Source organism: Ctenopharyngodon idella, chromosome 21 (assembly GCF_019924925.1).
Source record: "Ctenopharyngodon idella isolate HZGC_01 chromosome 21, HZGC01, whole genome shotgun sequence".
NCBI classification, from domain to species: Eukaryota; Metazoa; Chordata; class Actinopteri; order Cypriniformes; family Xenocyprididae; genus Ctenopharyngodon; species Ctenopharyngodon idella.
The window spans coordinates 3,455,848-3,477,262 of record NC_067240.1 but is presented as its reverse complement, the minus strand read 5'-3'; the positions used below and the strand labels follow the sequence as shown (position 1 = coordinate 3,477,262).

Below are 21,415 nucleotides of genomic sequence, written 5' to 3'. Positions count from 1 at the left end.
AAATTGTGTTAGCAATCTGGTAAATCATGCTAGCAACATACTAAATATGTTTGCAATGTGTTAAAATATGCTAATTCATGCTAACAAAGTGTTAAATTGTGCTAGCAATGTGGTAAAACATGCTAGCAATATGGTATATCATGCTAACAACATGCTAAAACAACTGAAGACTTTTAAACTTCACACTTTTAAAACTTTTTCAAACTTTCTGGTCCGGCTTTCTCAAGCCAACTTCAAAGTTTGTCTCAACAAATTTAACAATCTAGACACAGTTTGAAATGTCAATTATGTCAAGTATGCTGATCTGTATGTGTTTGTGTGCTGCAGGTGATCTTGAAGACGAGAGAGCTCTCTGAGAAGGAACTCAAGTTGAAACAGCCGCTGATAGATTCGCCTTGCCATCAGAAGGTCTGACCAATCACAAGTCTCGTAACCCATCCAATAGTAGACCGTTAGCATGCAGGCCTCCTCGTTGAGTCACTCACTGTGCATTTTACTACACGATTTAACCCTGTTCTCTGATCAGATTCAATGGCTTTTAAATCTGATCGTTCTCTTCTCCCTACACCTCTTTCTCTGCTCGACTTTTAACCTTTATGCTCTTCCTGTTTGTCTCTCTTGTCCCGCCCCTTCCCGTCGGATAGTCTCCCTCAAAATGGTACTGGAAGCTCGTGCCTGTAAGTGCCACAGCGCCCCCTGTGTCCGCCACGTCATGCTCCGGGCAAATGACTAGATAGTGTGTGTGTATGTTTGGCAGGAGGAGTGTGTGTCATTGTGCATCTCATGCATTCATCCCTCTCTCCACCTCTCTCTCTTTCTCTGTTGTTTGTTGTTTTGTCTCTGTCCGTCTCAGCCTGATCTCATGAACGCTTTGGCCCATTGCATGCTGGAGCCAGTGGAATTCTCTCGTGTGGTACAGTACCCATACTCAACTGTTTTCAACATTGATAATAATAATGTTTCTTGAGCAGCAAATCAGCATATTAGAATGATTTCTGAAGGATCATGTGACACTGAAGACTGGAGTAATGATGCTGAAAATTCAGCTTTGATCACAGGAATAAATTAAATTCTAATATATATTCACATAGAAAACAGTTCTTTTAAATTGTAATATTTAGAATTACTGTGTTTACTGTATTTTTGATCAAATAAATGCAGGCTTGGTGAGCAGAAGAGACTTCTTTCAAAAACATCTTACTTTAGTCTCAAATCGAGTGGCAAACTTTTAACACACACACACACAATACTTCACTCTTCCATGCATCCATCTGTCTTTTCATACATCCACACATCCAATCATTCAAAGTGTCATTCTGTGGTTTATTTTGTGTTTGCTGAAGGTGTTTGACTTCAACAGTAGAGGGTTTGGATCTGTGATGTAGAGGCAAAGACCTTCAGACCCTCACTATAGAAGAGAAAGTGGAATAAAATTACTCTTAAACTGAATTTGGAGAAATTACTTTTATGATACATATGGTCTTATGTAGATTTACAGACCAAAATAAAGTGTTATTTTCATAAAAGCAACACACTAAATGCAAAGTTTAAAACTCAGCAAAAAAAAAAAACAAGAAGGCTCAGGATTTTTAGATGGATTAAAATATATAATATGTATAATTGACACAGAAGAAGCCACTTTGCCACACAACACATTCCACATTATGCAAAAAAATTGCATGAAAATGTTAATTTTCAAGGTTTGTTCCACTCATAATGAAAATTCTGTCATCTGTGTGTATTGTAAGGATGCAAAAAGATTTGAGAGCTAAGACAGAAGGCAAGATTTTCAGCAAATAATCACTAAATCTTACATTTCATTGTGTTCCTCACAGAGTTATCATGGAATCCAAAGACTTTGAATGTAATGCTTTAAAATGAAGTAATATAATTATTATTATTATTAAGTTTTACAGACTACTTTTGTGTTATGTCTTTTTTAGATCTCAGCAGACATAAATACTATCAACATTTATTTTATGGAAAAGCACTAGAGAGTGCTATTTTTCCATACATTTTATGGAAACACATACACGTGTTTATTTCTAAGAACAAAAACATATTTTTGAGTGACATGAGTCCGTTAAATGACAGGATTTTCATATTTGAGTGAACTGTCATACTTAAAGTGAGCGTGTCATTTAGTATGTGAGAGACTGTGTGTATGTGTCTGATTTGGGTTAAATGCTTTATAAGTCCCTGCCTGCTCTCTCTCAGGTACGTTACCGTAGAGAACACATGTCCGGCCGTCCTTTCCCTCACCTGGCTGTGATGGAGGACCTGATGAAGGATGTTTGCGATGGAGCGGCACTGCTAGCGGTCGTCCACTTCTACTGCCCCGAATACATGAGGCTAGATGGTATAAACACACACTGGGCCACAAATGAGCAGAATAATTCTGTAAATTCATTCTTTATGTAAAAGGTTGCATTCAGTTCAACTCAAAAATGTATGCATAAATGATTTAGAAATTATTTATACAGATTTTTAAAGTAGTTTTAAAGTTAAAATTGTGTAAATGGCATTGATTCTAAATAAAAAATCAGGATTCTTTGATAGAATGTTCAAAAGAACAGCATTTATTTGAAATAGAATTCTTTTGTAACAATCGTACTAACCCCAAATTTTAATATATTGAACGTAGTAGGCATCGACAAATTGCCAACAATATTTGTAATATTCAATGCCAACTATGTTCAACTGAACTCAACAATTAATGCAAGAATGATTTAGAAATTATGTATACAATTATGCATACATATGTATGTTTTTTTAAAAAGTTGTTTTTCTCTACTAGACATATGTCTGAAGGAGGTGCCGTCTCTGTCGGATAGTGTGTATAACATCCATCTGCTGCGGGAGTTTTCTAACGAATACCTGAACCGGTGTTTTTATATGCACACTGAAGACCTGCTCTACGGCCCACCCGTGCTAAAGGTCCATACCTAAATATATTGCTATAAAAGTATATACTTGCCTTCTAAGAAACCAAAGGCTGAATTAAGACAGCATCATATGCATCCTTCACTGTTAAGACAGTCCCAGAATGCATTGTACACAAATCTACTTATACTATTAAACTAACATCCTTAAAAATGTTAATCTAATATATTTGAACTAATTTACTTGATATGTGAGGATTGCTATTAGTGCGGAGTATGCAAAGTGTTCAAAAACGGTCACTTATGAGGTTCCATTTAGCATACTGCTTTAGAAGGTCACCGCCTATGTAGGTAGTAGACGGCAAAAGCAGCTCACTAGGTTATAGACCAGAGCTTACGTATGACTGACTTGCTCTTGTTCCTCCAGCATAACGTGATGGTTTTCATTGCTGAGCTCTTTTGGTGGTTTGAAGTAGTGAAGCCGGACTTCGTAAAGCCAAGAGACCTACAAGAGATTAAAGATGGTAAGAACCGAGTACTTTCAGATGCACACTTGGTTTCTATCTGAAGAAGTCCATCTCATGACTTATTCACTCTTTGTTATTATGCTGTGTTGTGATTGACAATCTGACAGTGAGAGCGCCTCTTCACCCAAAGAGTTCCCGTCCCCATGTGCCCATATCCAATGCCACTAAGCGTAGCTTTTTAACTCCGTCTCCTTCAGCCGACTCGCTGGCGACAGCTGCCAATCCTGACGGTTGTATGCGGTATTACTTGCACCCTGAGGAGTCCTTGTCAGTGTAAGTATGTTTAAAGTACCTAACGATATGTTGTACATTGCAGTACGTATTTTAACATTGTTTACATTTATATTGTCACAATTAAATAGCATAGATAGATACATGTACACACACACATGGCTTTTTGCACCTGGCCATTTGCCTTTTCTTGTAATAGAGCTGATATTTTGTTTTTGTTTCAGAACAAATAGAAGCCCCTCCCCCTCCCACCCGCTCCTCCCGTTACGGCACAGACAGCAGAAGCCCTCTCAGGCAGAGGAGAGTTCAGGTAACTACATCTTCGAATCAAACTTTTAGCATAATATTGCATTTAAATTGATAATATTGATTAAATTGATAAATTCTCTCTCTATTTTTATATATCTCTCTCTCTCTCTCCTTCTGTGAGCAGAGCTCAGGAATAGGTCAAACTCTTTGTCCCGTATGGATGGACTCATGCTTGGATCACAGCTTGCCTGGACAGAACGGAAACAAAGGTTAGGGTTAAGTCTAATGTCACAGTATTGGTATTGTTAACTACACTTAAAACTATCAAAATTGTTTTCGTTAATTGAAATAAAGCTAAAATAAAATATAAATAAAACTTGAAATGTTGCCTTGGCAGCTAACTGAAATAAAATACACTGAAGTACTAAAATTACTGAAACTAAAACTGAAATAAAAATAAAGCTAAATAGAAATTTAAAAAATAATAAAAACACCAAAAGCACAACAAAATGGCTGAAACGTAACCTAAATTTAAAATGAAAACTGTACACACAAAAACAAATAAACTAAAATAACACTGATGTCACATGAGATGGCATTCATATAGAATAATTAGGCGTGGACAATCTGATGAATAATATTGTGATATGGTAATAGTCATAAAACATCACTATGTTGTTATTTTTACTGGAAATTATATGAAAACATATTTATTTATAACAATGTGTTAAAGCCTGAAAAATCTAGCAAATTAAATACTTTACAAATGAAAACTAATTTATCTCATTAGATAATTTTTTTTTCCTTTTATTTGCAACTTGCAGAATCTCTACAGGTTGACACATTTCTACCATTGCACAGTTTATATAGCCCAGTCCTGGACTGAACGACTAACCTGTTTAACCTTGTTTTCTCAGACCCATCTCTCAAATGGAGACGGATTGGGAACGTATATGTGGCGATAATATCAGCTTGGCTCGTTCCATTAGCAAGGACAGTTTAGCCTCCAACGTCATCTCCATTACTCCACGACACCGCATCAATGGCCAGCCCCTCTCCCAGACACGTCACTATGACAACCAGGAGGAAGAGGAGGAGCTATTGGCTGTCATTAACCCTGAGGGCGCGGCTGCATCCAGAGAGAGTTTCTTCTTGGAACCGTTGCAACCTGCGGTTCTACGACCAAATAAGGAGAAAATGGGGATTAGTAAACGGGAGGAGAGTGGCGAAGGACGGGGTCAGGGACGTCGGGGGACGTATACGCCCACAGAATGCATACTCAACCGGACGTTTACTCCAATCAGTAGCATAGAGCAAGAAAGCTCTCGAGCGCAATCCCCCGGAAGCTTCTTCCTGCATGACGACGCAGAGTGCGTGCGGGACAGTCCGCTCGGAGCCTGGGAGGACATCGTCTCAGACTCTGAGTTTGAGGAAGAGGATGAAGTAGAGGTTCAAGAAGAAGAGCTTTCCAAAGTGCTTCTGATACAAGCTGTAAGGAAATGCACGGGCCTTGGAGAGGAGGAGGAGTCTGTGAAATTGCGTGAGGACGTTTGTGTGCAAGAAAGGGAAGATAAGGAAGGTACGAGCGGGCGGGCAAGTCCCTGCCCTAGCGTGTTGTCGCAGGCCAGCAGCACGTCGACCGGCCGGATGACGAGTTTCGCAGAACGCCGCAGACACAGAGTTGGATTTCCCGATGGTTGCGCCAGCACTGCAAGCTCGCAGACAACCACTCCCGATGGATCCGAAAGCTTGCACTTCCCTTCGGACAAGAGTCCGGGAACACCAGGTGGCCGACCTGGTCTCGCTTCCGAACTTGTGCACCTTCGCATGCAGTTGGAGGAAAAACGGCGTGCGATCGAGATGCAGAAAAGGAAGATGGAGAACTTGTCGGCACGCCAACGGCAGCAGCTAGGAAAGGTGGCATTCTTGCATGTCGTTAAAAAGGGGAGGAGCGACACACTGCCACACCCACTCAAAACGGAAATTGTGTTTAAAGAGAAACTGCTTGCGAAGGACGATGCATGCGTTGAGGTTCTGAAAGCTCGAGGAAAGGACTCAGAACATAAAGAAACGTCGGTAACACCATTAGAGGAGGATAAGGACAATCGTTTGAGTGTCACAGGAGGGGGTGGAGCTTCAGACGATGTGGGCGGAGAGCCAGATCTCAGCGAATGTAGCCGTTCCATTGAGCTCCTAAACGATGCGATCAGTGCGATACAGCAGCAAATGATGCAGCTGTCTCTCCAGCAGGACTTGCTCATGAAACAGACCGTCCAGTCCCCGCAAGAACAGCCGCAAACCAAACCAAGCACTGTGCCGACCTTAAACGAACACCCGCCGGAGCAGCCCGAGACTAAGTCACGCCTTTCCGTGCAGTTCACGGAAACTCTTTCCACCGCAACCAAGCGTCCTCCCAGACTCAGTTCGAGTCGTACGCCTCGAGCGAAACCTAGCGACCTCAAACTGAGCAAAGATACCAACAGTCGTCCAGCAGCGAAAGGAATCACTCCGACGCCGGGTGGCAGGACCCCCCGGGCTGAGAATGAGGAAGAGGGTGTGGTTAAAGAGGGTGGGTGTGGCTTGAAAGGAATTATTCGGAATGCTACATTCAAACTGAACGAATCTGCAAACAGATGCGCCGACAGCCTTGACTCGCCCCAAACCGAACTCCCCTCCGTGGAACAGTCACCTGACGATCCAACTCGGGAGCAGAGTGAGTCTGGTGGCTCTGGAAAGGAGAACGTTCCGGTTCCATCTGAGGAAAACCGAACGAAAGCACAGCTGATTGAAGTGGACCTATCTGAACTGGCTGAACCGTCAGAAGGAAGCGCAGAACCTGATGGTGAACAGAAGTCCGGATTGGGCTTCTTCTTCAAGGTACCAGAGTGTTTTCACAAATGTTTATAGTTACTATTGCCATTATTATTATTATTATTATTATTATTATTATTATTACATTGTGTCTACACTGAGCATGAGCAGTAAAACACGACAAAAGACGATAGAGCCCATTATAATCAGTGATGCTGTCTACACTGTAGATTTTTAATTATTATTATGGTCACACCTTAGATTAGGGTCCATTTCTCACTATTAACAATATAAACTGTGACTTTTGCCTCAATAAACTCCTAATTACTGCTTTTTATAGGATTAGTTGACTTCAGAATTCAAATTTCCTGATAATTTACTCACTCCCATGTCGTCCAAGATGGTAGTCTTTCTTTCTTCAGTCGAAAAGAAATTAAGGTTTTTGAGGAAAACATTTCAGGATTTTTCTCCATATAGTGGACTTCAGTGGGGTTCAACGGGTTGAAGGTCCAAATGTCAGTTTCAGTGCAGCTTCAAAGAGCTCGACACGATCCCAGAAGAGGAATAAGGGTCTTATCTAGTGAAACAATTGGTCATTTTCTAAAAAAAAATGAAAAATTATATACTTTTTTTAACCACAAATGCTCGTCTTGCACTGCTCTGCGTTGCGCCACGCATTACGTAATCACGTTGGAAAGGTCACACGTGATGTAGGCGGAAGTACCGCGGTAGGGAGAAAAACTCCATCTCATTTTCTCCTCCAACTTCAAAAGCGTCCGACATCGTTGTTTTACCTTTTTTTTGTAAAGGCCATTTGACTTAGTCTTTGCACGTTCACTCGGTACTTCCGCCTACATCATGTGTGACCTTTCCTGTTGCCTGGTTAGTGTGTTTGTTTGTTTTTTTTGTTTGAAAACCAATGCCTCTGCTTTCATTTCCTGTATGTAGGATGATCAGAAAGCAGAGGACGAGCTGGCTAAAAAGAGGGCGGCGTTCCTTCTTAAACAGCAGCGTAAGGCCGAAGAGGCACGAATACGTAAGCAGCAGCTGGAGGTGGAGTCAGAGCTCAAACGAGATGAAGCCAGGTATCAGTCACGGCAGATATAATGTGAGTAAATAGGAGAGCTTTTCTCTAGTTTCAGCTGTCATTTATGTGTGTTTGTGTCAGACGAAAAGCTGAGGAAGACCGTGTGCGTAAAGAGGAAGAAAAGGCTCGTAGGGAGCTGATCAAACAGGAGTACCTGCGCAAGAAGCAGCAAGAGCTACTGGAGGAGCAGGGTGTGACCAAACCACGCCCACGGAACAGAAGGCCACGCCCTAAATCGCTACATCGAGCTGAATCTTCCTGTTCTGCTCGTAAGAAACTTCACTTTTGATGTGCCTGTATTTCTGACTCTCACTTGGAAAGCATTAATTTGTGCATCTGTACATACTGCATTTGATTTTGAGCTGGTGACGTCACTCTTTCTCTCTCCAGCGGTTAGTCTCTGTTCTGCTCCCTCCGGATCTTCTCTCTCATTGGCCTCTGCTGCTACTGAAGGTGACAGTGTGGCGTCAGGTGGGGCCAGTTCACACAGGTGAGGATCACGGATGTGTGGCCCACTTCTCTAGACTTAAAGGGATAGGTTTTACAAAAAATTTTGATTTTTTTCATCATCTACTTACCCTCATATTGCTCAAAAACCTGCATGATTCCTTTTGAAATTTCCTGTTTTAAAAATTTGATTACATTTTTAGTACTTATGATTTGCCCATCATGTCGTCAAAAGTTAATCGCTTTTTTGTATGTATTTTTAATATATATATATATATATATATATAACATAATTCCCGGATGTGTGTTGTAGGGGAGAGTCTGTGGAATCTTTTCCCATATTGAGTCGAAATCCGAGCAGGAACATGGAACGAGACTGGGACAACGGCTCAACGGCCTCATCCATCACATCTGTAGCAGAATACAATGGTGAGATACACACATTTACAGCTCCTCTTCAATGCACTTATATTATTATGTTATTTGTTTTTAGCATCATTAGCTCAGTTTGTGTTTTCCCCTTTCTGTCCTCAGGGCCCAGATTATTTAAGGAGCCTAGTGCGAAGTCCAACAAACCGATCATCCAGAATGCCATCGCTCACTGCTGTCTGGCGGGAAAAGTCAATGAAGCACAGAAGAACGCCATTCTGGAGGTGAGTGCGGATACTATGACAGCAGAATGTTCAATATACTATTCTACCATACTATTCTTGCTATTACATATTATTTTTGCTATTTATGCAGTTCATAGTATGAATACTGTGCACAGTATGCACATATTCTGCATGCTTATGAACTACTGCATTTCTCAGAATGTGTAGTTTACAACCAGAGCACACTGAAACTATTTTTATTTAATCTATTTTTTAATGTTTATTGTTGCATATTATGTACTGTTTCATATACCTTAAAAATAGTATGCAGTATATACTGAACCATTACTATATACTATTGGATGGATGGATGGATGGATGGATAAATCGATGGATGGATAAATCGATGGACGGATAGATGAATGAATGGATGGATGAATAGATGGATGGATGAATAAATCGATGGAAGATGGATGGATGGATGGATGGATAGATAGATGGAGGATAAATGGATGGATAAATAGATAAATGGATAGATGGATGGATGAATAAATCGATGGAAGATGGATGGATGATAGATGGATGAATAAATGGAGGGATGGATGGATGGATAGACGTATAGATGGATAAATGGATGGATAGATGTATAGATGGATGGATGGATGGATGGATGAATAGATAGATGATGGATGGATGGATGAATAGATGGATGGATGAATAGATGGATGATAAATGGATTGATGGATAAATGGATGGATGGATAAATGGATGGATGGATGAATAGATGATAGTGGATGGATGGATGGATGGATGGATGGATGGATGGATGGATAAATCAATGGATGGATAAATGGATGGATGGATGGATAGATGTATGGATGGATGGATGGATGGATGGATGGATAAATGGATAGATGATGGATGATGGATAAATGGGATAGATGGATAGATAGATGGATAGATGAATAAATTGATGGATGGATGGATTGATGAATGGATGGATAGCTGGATGGATGAATAAATCGATGGATGATGGATGGATGGATGAATAAATCAGTGGATGGATAAATTAATGGATGGATAGCTGGATGGATGAATAAATCGATGGAAGATGGATGGGTGGATGGATGGATGGATAGATGATGGATGGATGGATGAATAAATCGATGGATGGATGAATGGATGGATGGATGGATGGATAAATCGATGGATGGATGAGTGAATAAATCAATGGATGGATAGATGAATAGATGGATGGATGGATAAATAGGTGATTATTTACTATCAAGACAGTATTGTATGATAATATAAAAAAGTTTAAAATGAACAGCTACATACTAAACTTATATAGTTTCTATATTTATATGCATCTTTATATCCAGCTGTACATGTCTGAATATGTAACGAGTCATTGCCATAAATCCACAGGAAATCGAGCGATGCGAGTCCAACCACCTGATAATCCTTTTCCGTGACGGTGGATGTCAGTTCCGGGCGCTGTACATCTATTCCCCCGAAACAGAGGAGATCGTCAAGCTCAAAGGCACCGGGCCGCGATCCATCAGCCGCAAAATGATCGACAGACTCTACAAATACAGCTCCGACCGCAAGCAGTTCACCGTCATTCCCGCCAAGTCCGTCTCGGTCAGCGTAGACGCTCTCACCATCCACAGTCACCTGTGGCAGGCCAAACGGCCGAGCACCTCCAAGAGAAAATGATCCCCGTTTCCATTGGCTCGTCAGATAGATCTGCTGCTTTCTGATTGGCTACTGGGTTCTATTCCATTTTGTTAAACTGCCGTTTTGCAAATGAGCAGGCCTCCTAATATCCTATTGGTCCACGAGCTTCTCAAATTCCAGACTAGACTCCTGCTTTCCTATCAGCTCACCAGCTGCTGCGCTCCTATTGGCCACTGCGCTGTGACATGAGCAGAGCTGAGGAAGTCAGAAGTGGGTGGAGCTTGATTTTTGATTGACAGAGTTAATGAATGTGTTTTAGAATTATGTCATCGTTCAGTGTTGTTTTTTTTAGGCAGAAATCTGCATGTGGCACTTTTCTGTTTGATTTTACCATAGTATTAATTTACACAGGAACGGAAGACAACACTCCCACTACTTGAATTATGAATCATGTACTATGGTTACACAGACGCGTACGGATGTGCGTACGAATGCTTCTGGTGTTTTGAGTTTCTCATACCTCTCCATATGCTGCTGTTCATACGTGACACTCACTTTAGCAGTGCAATGCAATGAACATGTGACAAGGGATGTGTGTGTGTGTGTGTGTGTGGATGTTGACCTTCAGCTCTTCATGGTTTTAAAATGATTTATCATGAAATGGTTCTGTATTATCCATCTTTTCTTTGTCTTTTCTTACATGTATTCACACTAGCTGCTGACAGTATTAATGTACTTCACTGAGGAACCAGATTGTCATAGAAACACATTGCCACTGATTGTGTGTGTGTGTGTGTGTGTGTGTGTGTGTGTTCAGTAAAGAATGTATGCACTCCAGGGTCTCCTGTGAGCAGGGCTTTCTGTTGTATATGTTTGGATTGTACAAAACTTTGCTTTAACATTTCTTTATTATTATTATTATTATTTACCATATATTTATTTTAAAGAAGAACACTGAAATTTAATAAATTATACAACCAAAATGACGTCTCATGTGGTGTAATTTTAGCCGTCTGACCATCATAGAAATAAAAAACGTCTTAATATTTTTATTCCTGTAACATTGGATTTAACAAAGTCATTTTTTTCTTCTTCAACAAGCAAAAAGTTAGATGTCCTTGTGTCCAACAGGCAGCAGCACTTGATTATGTATTTATCACTGCATTTTGACTTTCCTTTTCAAATCATTGCGTTAAAAAATTGTGAATATCCACATACACACGGCAGAAAAAAATTGGTTGTCATTTCTTGTTCATTTCACATATCGTTCAGTAATTTACCGCATTCTAAAGAAAGAAATTCATACTTTTATTCAGCAAGGACACATTAAATTGATCGAAATTGTATTTTATAAACATGAGAGATTTCTTTTACCAGTAGTGTGTATATTATGCATGTGTCTTAAAGTCCCCCTGTGGTGAAAATCAAGTTTTTAATGTTGTTTATATGTCTATGTGGTGTTTTAAAGGGTTAGTTCACCCAAAAATGAAACTTCTGTCATTAATTACTCACCCTCGTGCCGTTTTACACCGTAAGACCTTCGTTGATCTTCGGAACACAAATTAAGATATTTTTGTTTAAATCCGATGGCTCCGTGAGGCCTACATAGGGAGCAATGACATTTCCTCTCTCAAGATCCATAAAGGTACTAAAAACTTATTTAAATCAGTTCATGTGAGTACAGTGGTTCAATATTAATATTACAAAGCGACGAGAATATTTTTGGTGTGCCAAAAAAAACAAACTTATTTAGTGATGGCCAATTTCAAAACACTGCTTCAGGAAGATTCGGAGCGTAATGAATCAGCGTGTCGAATCATGATTCGGATCGCGTGTCAAACCGCCAAACTGCTATAATCGCGTGTCTTTAGCTCTCCGAACTGCGGATTGACACGCTGATTCATTATGCTCCGAAGCTTCATGAAGCAGTGTTTTGAAATCGGCCATCACTAACTTTTTTGGCGCACCAAAAATATTCTCGTCGCTTTATAATATTAATATTGAACCACTGTACTCACATGAACTGATTTAAATATGTTTTTAGTACATTAATGGATCTTGAGAGAGGAAATATCATTGCTCCCTATGTAGGCCTCACGGATTTTAAACAAAAATATCTCAATTTGCATTCCGAAGATTAACGAAGGTCTTACAGGGTCTGGAACGGCATGAGCGTGAGTAATAAATGACAGAATTTTCATTATTGGGTGAACTAACCCTTTAATATGATTTAAGACAAATCATGTGCAAAATCATGTCAACACCATTGCAGAGTATTTTCCAAGCGGCAACCTCCCCCAGTTTCTCTAGAAGCTAATACGGAAGTGACTTAAACTGCGATTCATCGACTGGCCGCTAGGGACAGTCTCCAAAAGAGAGCAGAATCTCATTGAGTCCCATGTTAAAATGGCCAACTTTACAGCAGAAAAAAAACATGTTTACAGCTTGGTACAAATTGTGGTTTTGGTCTATACAGCTAATTTTGCCCTTCATGACAACTCTGAGGGGGGTGAATTTTTTTTTATAACTCATCCGTTTAAATTATATTAAGCCTTAAAGTTCTGCATAATTAAGGGCGTGGTCACTTGAGTGACAGGTAGATTGCCGCTGCTGTCTGTGAGCCGTCACTTTACCTCAGCTAATTCCAGCTGCTGAATTTGGCATCTCTGCCGTGTTTGTGCTTTTTTTTCGGGATTATTTTATACAATTATTAAATAATAATATATACAATTATAAAATAATATGGCTTGCTGCATTAATGGTCGAGACTCGAGACAGATGTGCATCTGTGTACATGTGCACTCATGCTGAAGATAAACAGAACACACGTTGTTGGATCGTGGCATTGGCTAAAAGTTTTGTTCCTGAGATTTACTACGATGACAATGGCGGGAGGATATAAAACAAAATTTATTTGTGAGATACATGATCATATACAGTTTTACAACATAAACGCTGCTCAGGTTGCATAATTTCTTGAAGAACGATGATAGAGAGCAGATCATTCAGGAGAAATGTGATGCAAACAATGGATAATATATCAATATTTCATGGATTTAGCGCTTTTGTGGACAAAAAGTACTGTTTTTCAATGGACACTCGTGGACATTTTACCCAAGTGCAACGGATTGGATTCATCTCGCGATCGCCATTTCATTATAAAGGTATGAAGTCCTGTTTGATTTTTCATGTTGTTATTTGCACACCCGACACAAATTACAATTACTGGTGCTGGAGCATCTATATCGTAAAAAAGACACTGTATATTGACAGTAAACATTTAGAACTTTCAAATGATATGACTTATCTTTATTAATATTTTAGATAGTATCTAAGACAGATAGATAGCTTCTTAGCCTGATAACATGATCACATCGAGCTAGGTGAGCGTGGTGTCAGTAACCAGGCACGTCCCGCCTGTTTGCCCATTTTCAGTTATCCGGGAGTGACGCGCTGCTAAGATGGCAGCGGCCTCATTTTCGCTTCAAAAATGCTCTTCAGACGTTACGGACACTACGTCCATATTTTTTTTTTTTTTTTACAATCTATGGTATTTTCTGTTTAAAACTGCTGTGGGAAAAAAAAAAAAAAAAAAAAAAAAAACGGTTTGAAATCGCTGGTGTCGGTGACGTCACAAACTACCTTATAACCAATCATGTCAACGTGCCGGCGGCCTTCAGCATATCATTAACCATAACCGCTCTGAAGCCAGGTTATCCCGGTATATTTTTCTGTTGATATAAAAAAAAATCGGGTAGATTTAACAATAAAGCGGGTGTATGATGTATATAACGATGTTATGATGAACTTTATGCCTTGTTTAAAACGTTTCTAAGGATTCTGATTGTTAGAAGACAGCCTGACTCTGAACTTGAACATGGTTTGTGTAACATTAGCAACACATTATTAGCTGTTTGATAACATAGTCAAGCAAAAGGCTAATCATTTTAATTACCGTTATGTCTCCGTTGTAAAAAGCGATACCATAGTGCAGCGTTTACCTCAGTAAGTTGAGTGAGTAGATCTCTGAGCTCGTGCGAGTGAGTGGAGGCGGGGCTAATTAGCATATTCATAGATCCGTGTATAATAAATGAAGCAAGGGTGTAGAGTTACATGCAAGCTATTTTAAGGCACGATGAAATTTTTTTTCACAGGAAAAAAATGTCTAAATGTGTCATTTGAGTTTTAATGGATACAATTATTGACTACAGGGGACTTTTAAGAATTTGGGCTGTCAGATGTTTCTAGAAGATGGGTTTTTCAGATTATTCCGTGACAGTTTGTGTTTAATTGTGACAGTATACCACAAGCATCAGTCTTTTGTTTTTGATGTGGCTACTGAGGTGCAAAACCCTCTTTTCTGAGCAGACCTAAAAGGAAAATGAAACCTTTTCCTTTTCATTCTTGTTCCATCACAAAATGCATCTGCAAAAGTCTCCATTAATCTTCTTTTCTGTCTCCTCACTGGGTACAGAAAACAATTAATAGCACACTTAATATATTTTGGGGTGTATAGGGAGACACTCAATTTCTCTTTGTCATTTAAGGATCTCTTTGGACTGTTATGATTGCCTGGAGGTCCTTGTACAAAATTGAAGACATTCAATTGAAGACAAAAACAGTAGAATACTATGGTAAGTTGAATGTAATAAAGTGCAGTTTTAATGTTATAACTGCTGCTACTGCTAAAGTGAAAATAGGCATTTCTGGACCACATACATTTTATTTCCCTAGTTTTTTTTTTTTTAATCAAAAGACATTCTTGCATTTTTCTTGGCAGGTTTCCTGAAATACTGGATAGAATTTGGGTTGGTGAAGCATACATGTTTGTTTTTTCAACATCAGGGCAAGTAAAAATCAAAATCACTGGCCCAACTGGGCCAGTAAAAAAAAATATAAATAATATTAAAGCTAAATGTGACATTTATTATAATGGGTTTATGTGATTGGCAGCACAAGTTCCCCACTGTGTGGATGTGTTAGTGGCTGGTTAAGATGGAAAAACCATTTTAGCCACACGACATGCACTGCATCACATCAGACATGTGACCCAATGCTTTGCACGCACATTTTATGACAGATATTTGAACAGATTTCCAACAAAGTCTCTCATCTTAACACATGCAATGTTTAAAGTAGTTAAATTTAATTATTTAATTCTAAATGTAGGAAGTTCAGGTGGATGTGTAGATTTTAAGTGTGCAACTGTGCATGTGTTGCTTTCCCTTACAATACACTTATTATTAAATAAATTTTATTAGCTTTCAGATTCAAACCTCATACAGCTTAAAGGGATAGTTCACTCAGAAATGATCATTTACTCTCAAGTTGTTCTAAACCTGTTACAACCTGATGAACACAAAAGAAGATATTTTGAAGATTGTTGAAAACCAAACAGTTGATGGACCCTATTGACTTCCACTATTTCCCCCCCCCCCCCCCATACTATGGAAGTCAATGGGGTGCATCAACTGTTTGGTTATCCATATTCTTCAAAATATCTTCTTTTGTGTTCAGCAGAAGAAAGAAATTCATACAGATTTGGAACAACTTGAGGGTGAGTAAATGATGACAGAATTTTCATTTTTGGGTGAACTATCCCTTTAATATAAGGACAGTTCACACAAAAATAAATGAAGTCATCATGTGCTCACCCTCATGTCTTTCCAAACCTTTCTTTCTACAATGGATTATGTAAAGAGATGTCTAAGGTACCCTTTTCCAAGAAAGTGGATGGTGGCCATTGAGCTCCAAAAAGGACAAAAGAAGCACCATAAATATTATCATAACAGTAGTCTATATGAATTGTGTACTATATTCCATGTGTTTTGAAGCCATTTTGGGTGGTAAACAGTCTCAAATACTAGTTTCAAATAAAGAAGTGACTTATATGTCCATTTGGTAGAAAACAAATTACTTAAAAAACAAACAAAAAAAACAAACAAGTGGCCTTATATGGTACACGAGGCTTAATTGGGTCACTTCCTCTGTATCACAGGATGTGTTAATAACCACACAGTTTTTGTATTAATGAGGTTTTAAAACGGACACCTTGAGATTTGTTAGACTCAGTGGTTTCAGCCAGGGGGTCAGGGCTCACTAGGAGCCGCAACAAATTTCCAAGGGGGCCTGAAGATGACTTAAAATTAAAATAGACAAAACAAGCATTAAAATAAGCTAAAAGAACTAAAAATCTAGATTATTAACACCATTACACTCCAAGCCTGAACCGCTGATACAAAGCAGAATGGTTCCATGCTTTCATGTTGTTTACACCAAATTCAGACCCTACAATCTGAATGTCGCAGCAGAAATTCAGACTCATCGGACCAGGCAATGTTTCTCCAGTCTTCTGTTGTCCAGTTTTGGTGAGCCCGTGTGAATTGTAGCTTCAGTTTGCTGTTCTCAGCTGACAGGAGTGGCATCGGTGTGTCTTCTGCTGCTGGAGCTCATCTGCTTCAAGGTTCGAAGTGTTGTGTTCAGAGATGCTCTTCTGCATTGTTTATTTGAGTTACTGTTGCCTTTCTATCAGCTCGAACTGGTCATTCTCCTCTGACCTCTGACATCAACAAGACATTTTCTCCCACAGAACTGCCGCTCACCGGATATTTTCTCTTTTTCAGACCATTTTCTGTAAACCCTAGAGATTTGTTGTGTGTGAAAACCACAGTAGATCAGCAGTTTCTGAAATACTCAGACCAGCCCGTCTGGCGCCAACAACCACGCCATGTTTAAAGTCACTTAAATCACCTTTCTTCCTCATTCTGATGCTCAGCTTGATCTTCAGCAGATCATCTTGATTGTCTTCATTCCTAAATGCATTGAGTTGCTGTGTTGGCTGATTAGATATTTGCATTAATGAGCAGTTGAAGAGCTCTAAAATAATTTATTGGATAGAAGTTGTGAGTGTGGGGGCCTTCAAATATTGTCGTGGACAATAGGGGGGTCTTGAAGTAAAAAGGTTGAGACCCACTGTGTTAGACGATTCTTATAGTGCAATGATGACAATTGCTTGATGACTATAATGTGTTAAGAGCTCGCTCAAGTACTGGGGAGCTAAACCATTTAGTGCTTTGGACCACCTAGCTGGTTTTAAAGTGTTGGCCACTTTTCTTGCTGCCCAACCAGCTGCAAATCTGTGGTTTTTTAGTAGACAAATTTAATTGGTTGAAAGAGGGGTGTCAAGCAACAGTTCCTTGATTTTGATGTGGGCAACTGGCAACCAATGCAGTGACAAAATGAGGGTCCCTTTTTGAGAAGATGTATAAAAGGAAAATGAAACATTGTCTGTTCATTCTTGTTCCGTCACAAGATGCATCTGCAAGTCTCCATTGCTCTTTTTTTCATTCTTCTCACTGGAGGTACAGTAAAAAATTTAATAGCATATTTAATTTTGGGGTGTAAATAGGGATTCACTGAATGTCTCTCTTTGTCTCCTTGTCATTTAAGGATTTTGTCTGGACTGCTATCATTGCCAGTATCAAAAAGGAGTTTCTTGTAAAACATTGAAGACATGTAATAAGTGCGCAAGTACAAAAACAGTAGAATACTATGGTAAGTTGAATGTGATAGTGCAGATTTACTGTTATAACTACTGGTACTGCTAAAGTGAAAACAGGCATTTGTGGACCTCACATTTGTCACATGCATCTTGCCAATTTAATTTTTTTTTTTTGTTTTTTTTTTTACCAAATGGTATTATCATGGTATATCAATATTTTTGCTTTCAGTAGCTAATTTTAGTATTCCATGTATTCTCTCAATTAATGTAAGGTCATAAAAAGTAATTTAAAATGTTATTTAAAAGTTTTACAAGGTACAGTATGTCATACCAAACAATGTGTCAAAGTATTATTTTTTTTATTATTAATATTTTTTTTAAAGATTTTTGTTATTCACGTTTTTGCCTTTTATTGTGATAGGACAGTATAGAAAGCTAACAATGGAAAGGATCGGGAACTCAACTCGCCTACAGCGCAACCAAGTTATATGTGACAGAGGTATAATGCTACTTCATTTTTACAGCCTGCTTATTCATTTATTCTTTGTATTTCACAATGATGAAAAAAATCAAAATTCACACGCGCGCACACACACACACACACACACACACACACGTTGGGGTTCCATTTTTTTATCCGGGCGTTCCATTTCTGTTTACTAACCCTAACCCTACCCCTAAACCTACCCATCACAGAAAACTTTATGCATTTTTACATTTTTAAAAACTGTTTTTCTGTATAATTTATAAGTTGTTTTCCTCACGGGGACCAAAAATGTCCAAAAATGATTTCTGGTATTGCCATCCTTGTGGGGACAGGGAAATGTATCAATAATATATTGATATATATTAAATATTTCAAAAATGTATTTTTGTGAGTAATATGCATTGCTAAGGACTTCATTTGGACAACTTTAAAGGCGATTTTCTCAATATTTTGATTTTTTTGCACCCTAAGATTCCAGATTTTCAAATAGTTGTATCTCATCCAAATATTGTCCTATCCTAACAAACCATACCATATAAAGCTTATTTATTTAGCTTTCAGATGATGTATACATCTCAGTTTCAAAAAAATTGACCCTTATGACTGGTTTTGTGGTCCAGGGTCACATATTCTACATCCCTTAATCCTACCCAATACCTAAACTTAACAACTACCTTTCTAACTATTAATAATAAGCAGTAATTAGGAGTTTATTGAGGCAAAAGTTGTAGTAAATAGTTAGTTAATACTGAGAACTGGACCCTAATCTAAAGTGTGACCAAAAAAACTTTATTTTTATGCCATGTTTGTAAATGATGACGTACCCAAAAGGAGGTTTTTGTCAGATTTAGCTCACTCATGGCTACACATTTGTCAAAATATGTTTAAGTAGGTACACACGCACACATATACATATATGGTGCTGCAAACTTTAACTGTAAGAACATATGTAGGTCACCATAGTGTGGATGTGGTTGTGGCTGTTTAACCTGGAGAAGAAAAAAAAAAAAGACATGAACTACATCACAGACTAAGCAAAGACTTCTGCTAAGTGTGATACTTTTTTTTTTTTTTGCTGTTTGGCTAAATAGCTTTCAATGTGTTAGGCCAACCAGTTAAATAATTTAACAATAAATAAATAAATACATTTTATTTAATTTTAAAAACTAAAATATTAAATTCTATTTTATAATAATATGTAAACCAGAACTGCTCATTCAATTATTTCTCTTTTATATTTAGCTGGCACAAAGACGGAAACCTTTTCTAAAAGATGTGTTATGCCACGTGAATGTACAAGCTGGTCTTTTAGCACAGGCTGCTGGAGAAAGGAATATTCTGTCCAATGCTGTAACACCAACTCTTGCAATAATCGAGATGCCCCAGGTATCATCCTTTATTTGACTATAATTGAAGTATATGCTGCAGAGTGTGTGCTTGTTGCTCAATCAAATACAAAAACATTGATCATGCATATTGACAGTCAGACTTCTTTGCTTTCACTGATAAGATACTTTTAGGGATTTTTATTTTCAATGCACTGTAAATTCCACAGTTAAGGAAATGTTGTTTGATTGAATTTATAAATACATTTATAATAAAAAAAAAATTTCTTAGATTTGATCTCTCATAAGCCCAATGGGAAGAGATGTTTCACTTGTGATCGGAAGGACTGCTCAAAAACAGTGAGTTGTTGGGGGAATGAAGACTACTGCTTTACTGCAAACGGTAAGAACAGTAGTTTTTAGTAGACAAATATTTCCCTTTTATCAATTCTACCTCTGTTTGCACTGTTGCCATTATAAAAATCTGATGTAATCTTATATATATTAAGTTTAGATGTGTGGTACTGACTTCTGTTTGACTTCTTCTTCTTCTTCTTCTTCTTTTTAATTCAGGAACTTCTTCAAATCAGACCAGTGCTTTAAAAGGATGTGCATCTAAATCTGCCTGTGATCAGGAGCTGGAACAGATTTTAGGACCTGGTGTGAATGTCACATGTTGCAAGTGGAACCTGTGTAACGGTGCTCAGAGTGTCTCCCAGAGCTTCCTGTTCCTCTGCTGTTCTCTGCTCTCCTACTTCCTGCTGCACTGAATCCAGCAGCAAAGACCCGCATCAGCAGCAATTTAATAAATTACAGTGCATTATAAAGCTTGTATTGTCTGAAATCATTTGCTTATCTTTAAAATAATGATATAAGAACTTCAAAAAATGGTTTTAAGCATTACAGACTGTGCGGTAGATTAAGTTAATACATCTTAAATATAAATTATGATGTGATTCATTCATGAAGCATTTGACATACTAGCAGAATTATGGTAAGCCGTTGTAACATTTAATCCTTAAAACATATAGTATTTTATTGCTGTTAGTATATTTTTTTAGATATTGTTGAATAAAGTCGCTATTTTTGTGTTGTTTTTGCGCTTAAAAAGTATTCTCATCACTTCATAAAATTAAGGTTGAACAACTGTAGTCACGTGGACTGTTTTAACGATGTCTTTAGTACCTTTCTGGACCTTGAAAGTGTTGATTATATTGCTGTCTATGGACCTGTCATATAGACCCATTATGTGTTTGCAAACAGCGATGATGTTTTTTTGTGGGCGGAGCCTACCTGGTTGCAGAAAACGACAGTTCTGTCGGAAGTCACGGAAGTCGCAAATCTGAGTTTATATCTCACATTTCTTAAAAGGAAAAACAGAATTGTTAGATATACTCGTTATTCTGTCTTTTTTCCTCAGAATTGCAGAATTGAAGTTTATATCCCGCAATTCTGACTTTTCCCCCGTCAGAATTGTGATATAAACTCACAATTGTGATTTATAAAGTCCGAACTGAGAGATACACCATATTGCCAAAAGTATTGGGACACCCCTTCAAATCATTGAATTCAGGTGTTCCAATCACTTCCATGGC

At 38.4% G+C, this 21,415-nt stretch overlaps 1 protein-coding gene and 1 long non-coding RNA gene across 2 annotated transcripts in view; both read left to right on the top strand.

Annotated features, from left to right (window-relative positions):
• camsap1a (calmodulin regulated spectrin-associated protein 1a) overlaps positions 1–11,490 on the top strand; it is a 28,420-nt gene extending 16,930 nt beyond the window's left edge. Inside the window, exons 5-19 of the mRNA XM_051878149.1 lie at positions 328–408; positions 854–913; positions 2,218–2,359; positions 2,798–2,937; positions 3,310–3,406; positions 3,517–3,682; positions 3,865–3,950; positions 4,074–4,158; positions 4,807–6,766; positions 7,649–7,785; positions 7,869–8,056; positions 8,178–8,277; positions 8,548–8,663; positions 8,769–8,887; positions 10,256–11,490. Of these exons, the coding sequence (XP_051734109.1) occupies positions 328–408; positions 854–913; positions 2,218–2,359; positions 2,798–2,937; positions 3,310–3,406; positions 3,517–3,682; positions 3,865–3,950; positions 4,074–4,158; positions 4,807–6,766; positions 7,649–7,785; positions 7,869–8,056; positions 8,178–8,277; positions 8,548–8,663; positions 8,769–8,887; positions 10,256–10,546 (3,768 nt within the window). The 3' untranslated portion in view covers positions 10,547–11,490. The remainder of the gene's footprint in view (positions 1–327; positions 409–853; positions 914–2,217; positions 2,360–2,797; positions 2,938–3,309; positions 3,407–3,516; positions 3,683–3,864; positions 3,951–4,073; positions 4,159–4,806; positions 6,767–7,648; positions 7,786–7,868; positions 8,057–8,177; positions 8,278–8,547; positions 8,664–8,768; positions 8,888–10,255) is intronic.
• Positions 11,491–16,011: 4,521 nt separating this feature from the next.
• LOC127503876 (uncharacterized) lies at positions 16,012–20,213 on the top strand. The gene is made up of 4 exons (XR_007927241.1): positions 16,012–18,061; positions 18,430–18,507; positions 19,738–19,881; positions 20,113–20,213. It is a non-coding gene; the product is annotated as an uncharacterized LOC127503876 (long non-coding RNA).
• Positions 20,214–21,415: the final 1,202 nt, after the last annotated feature.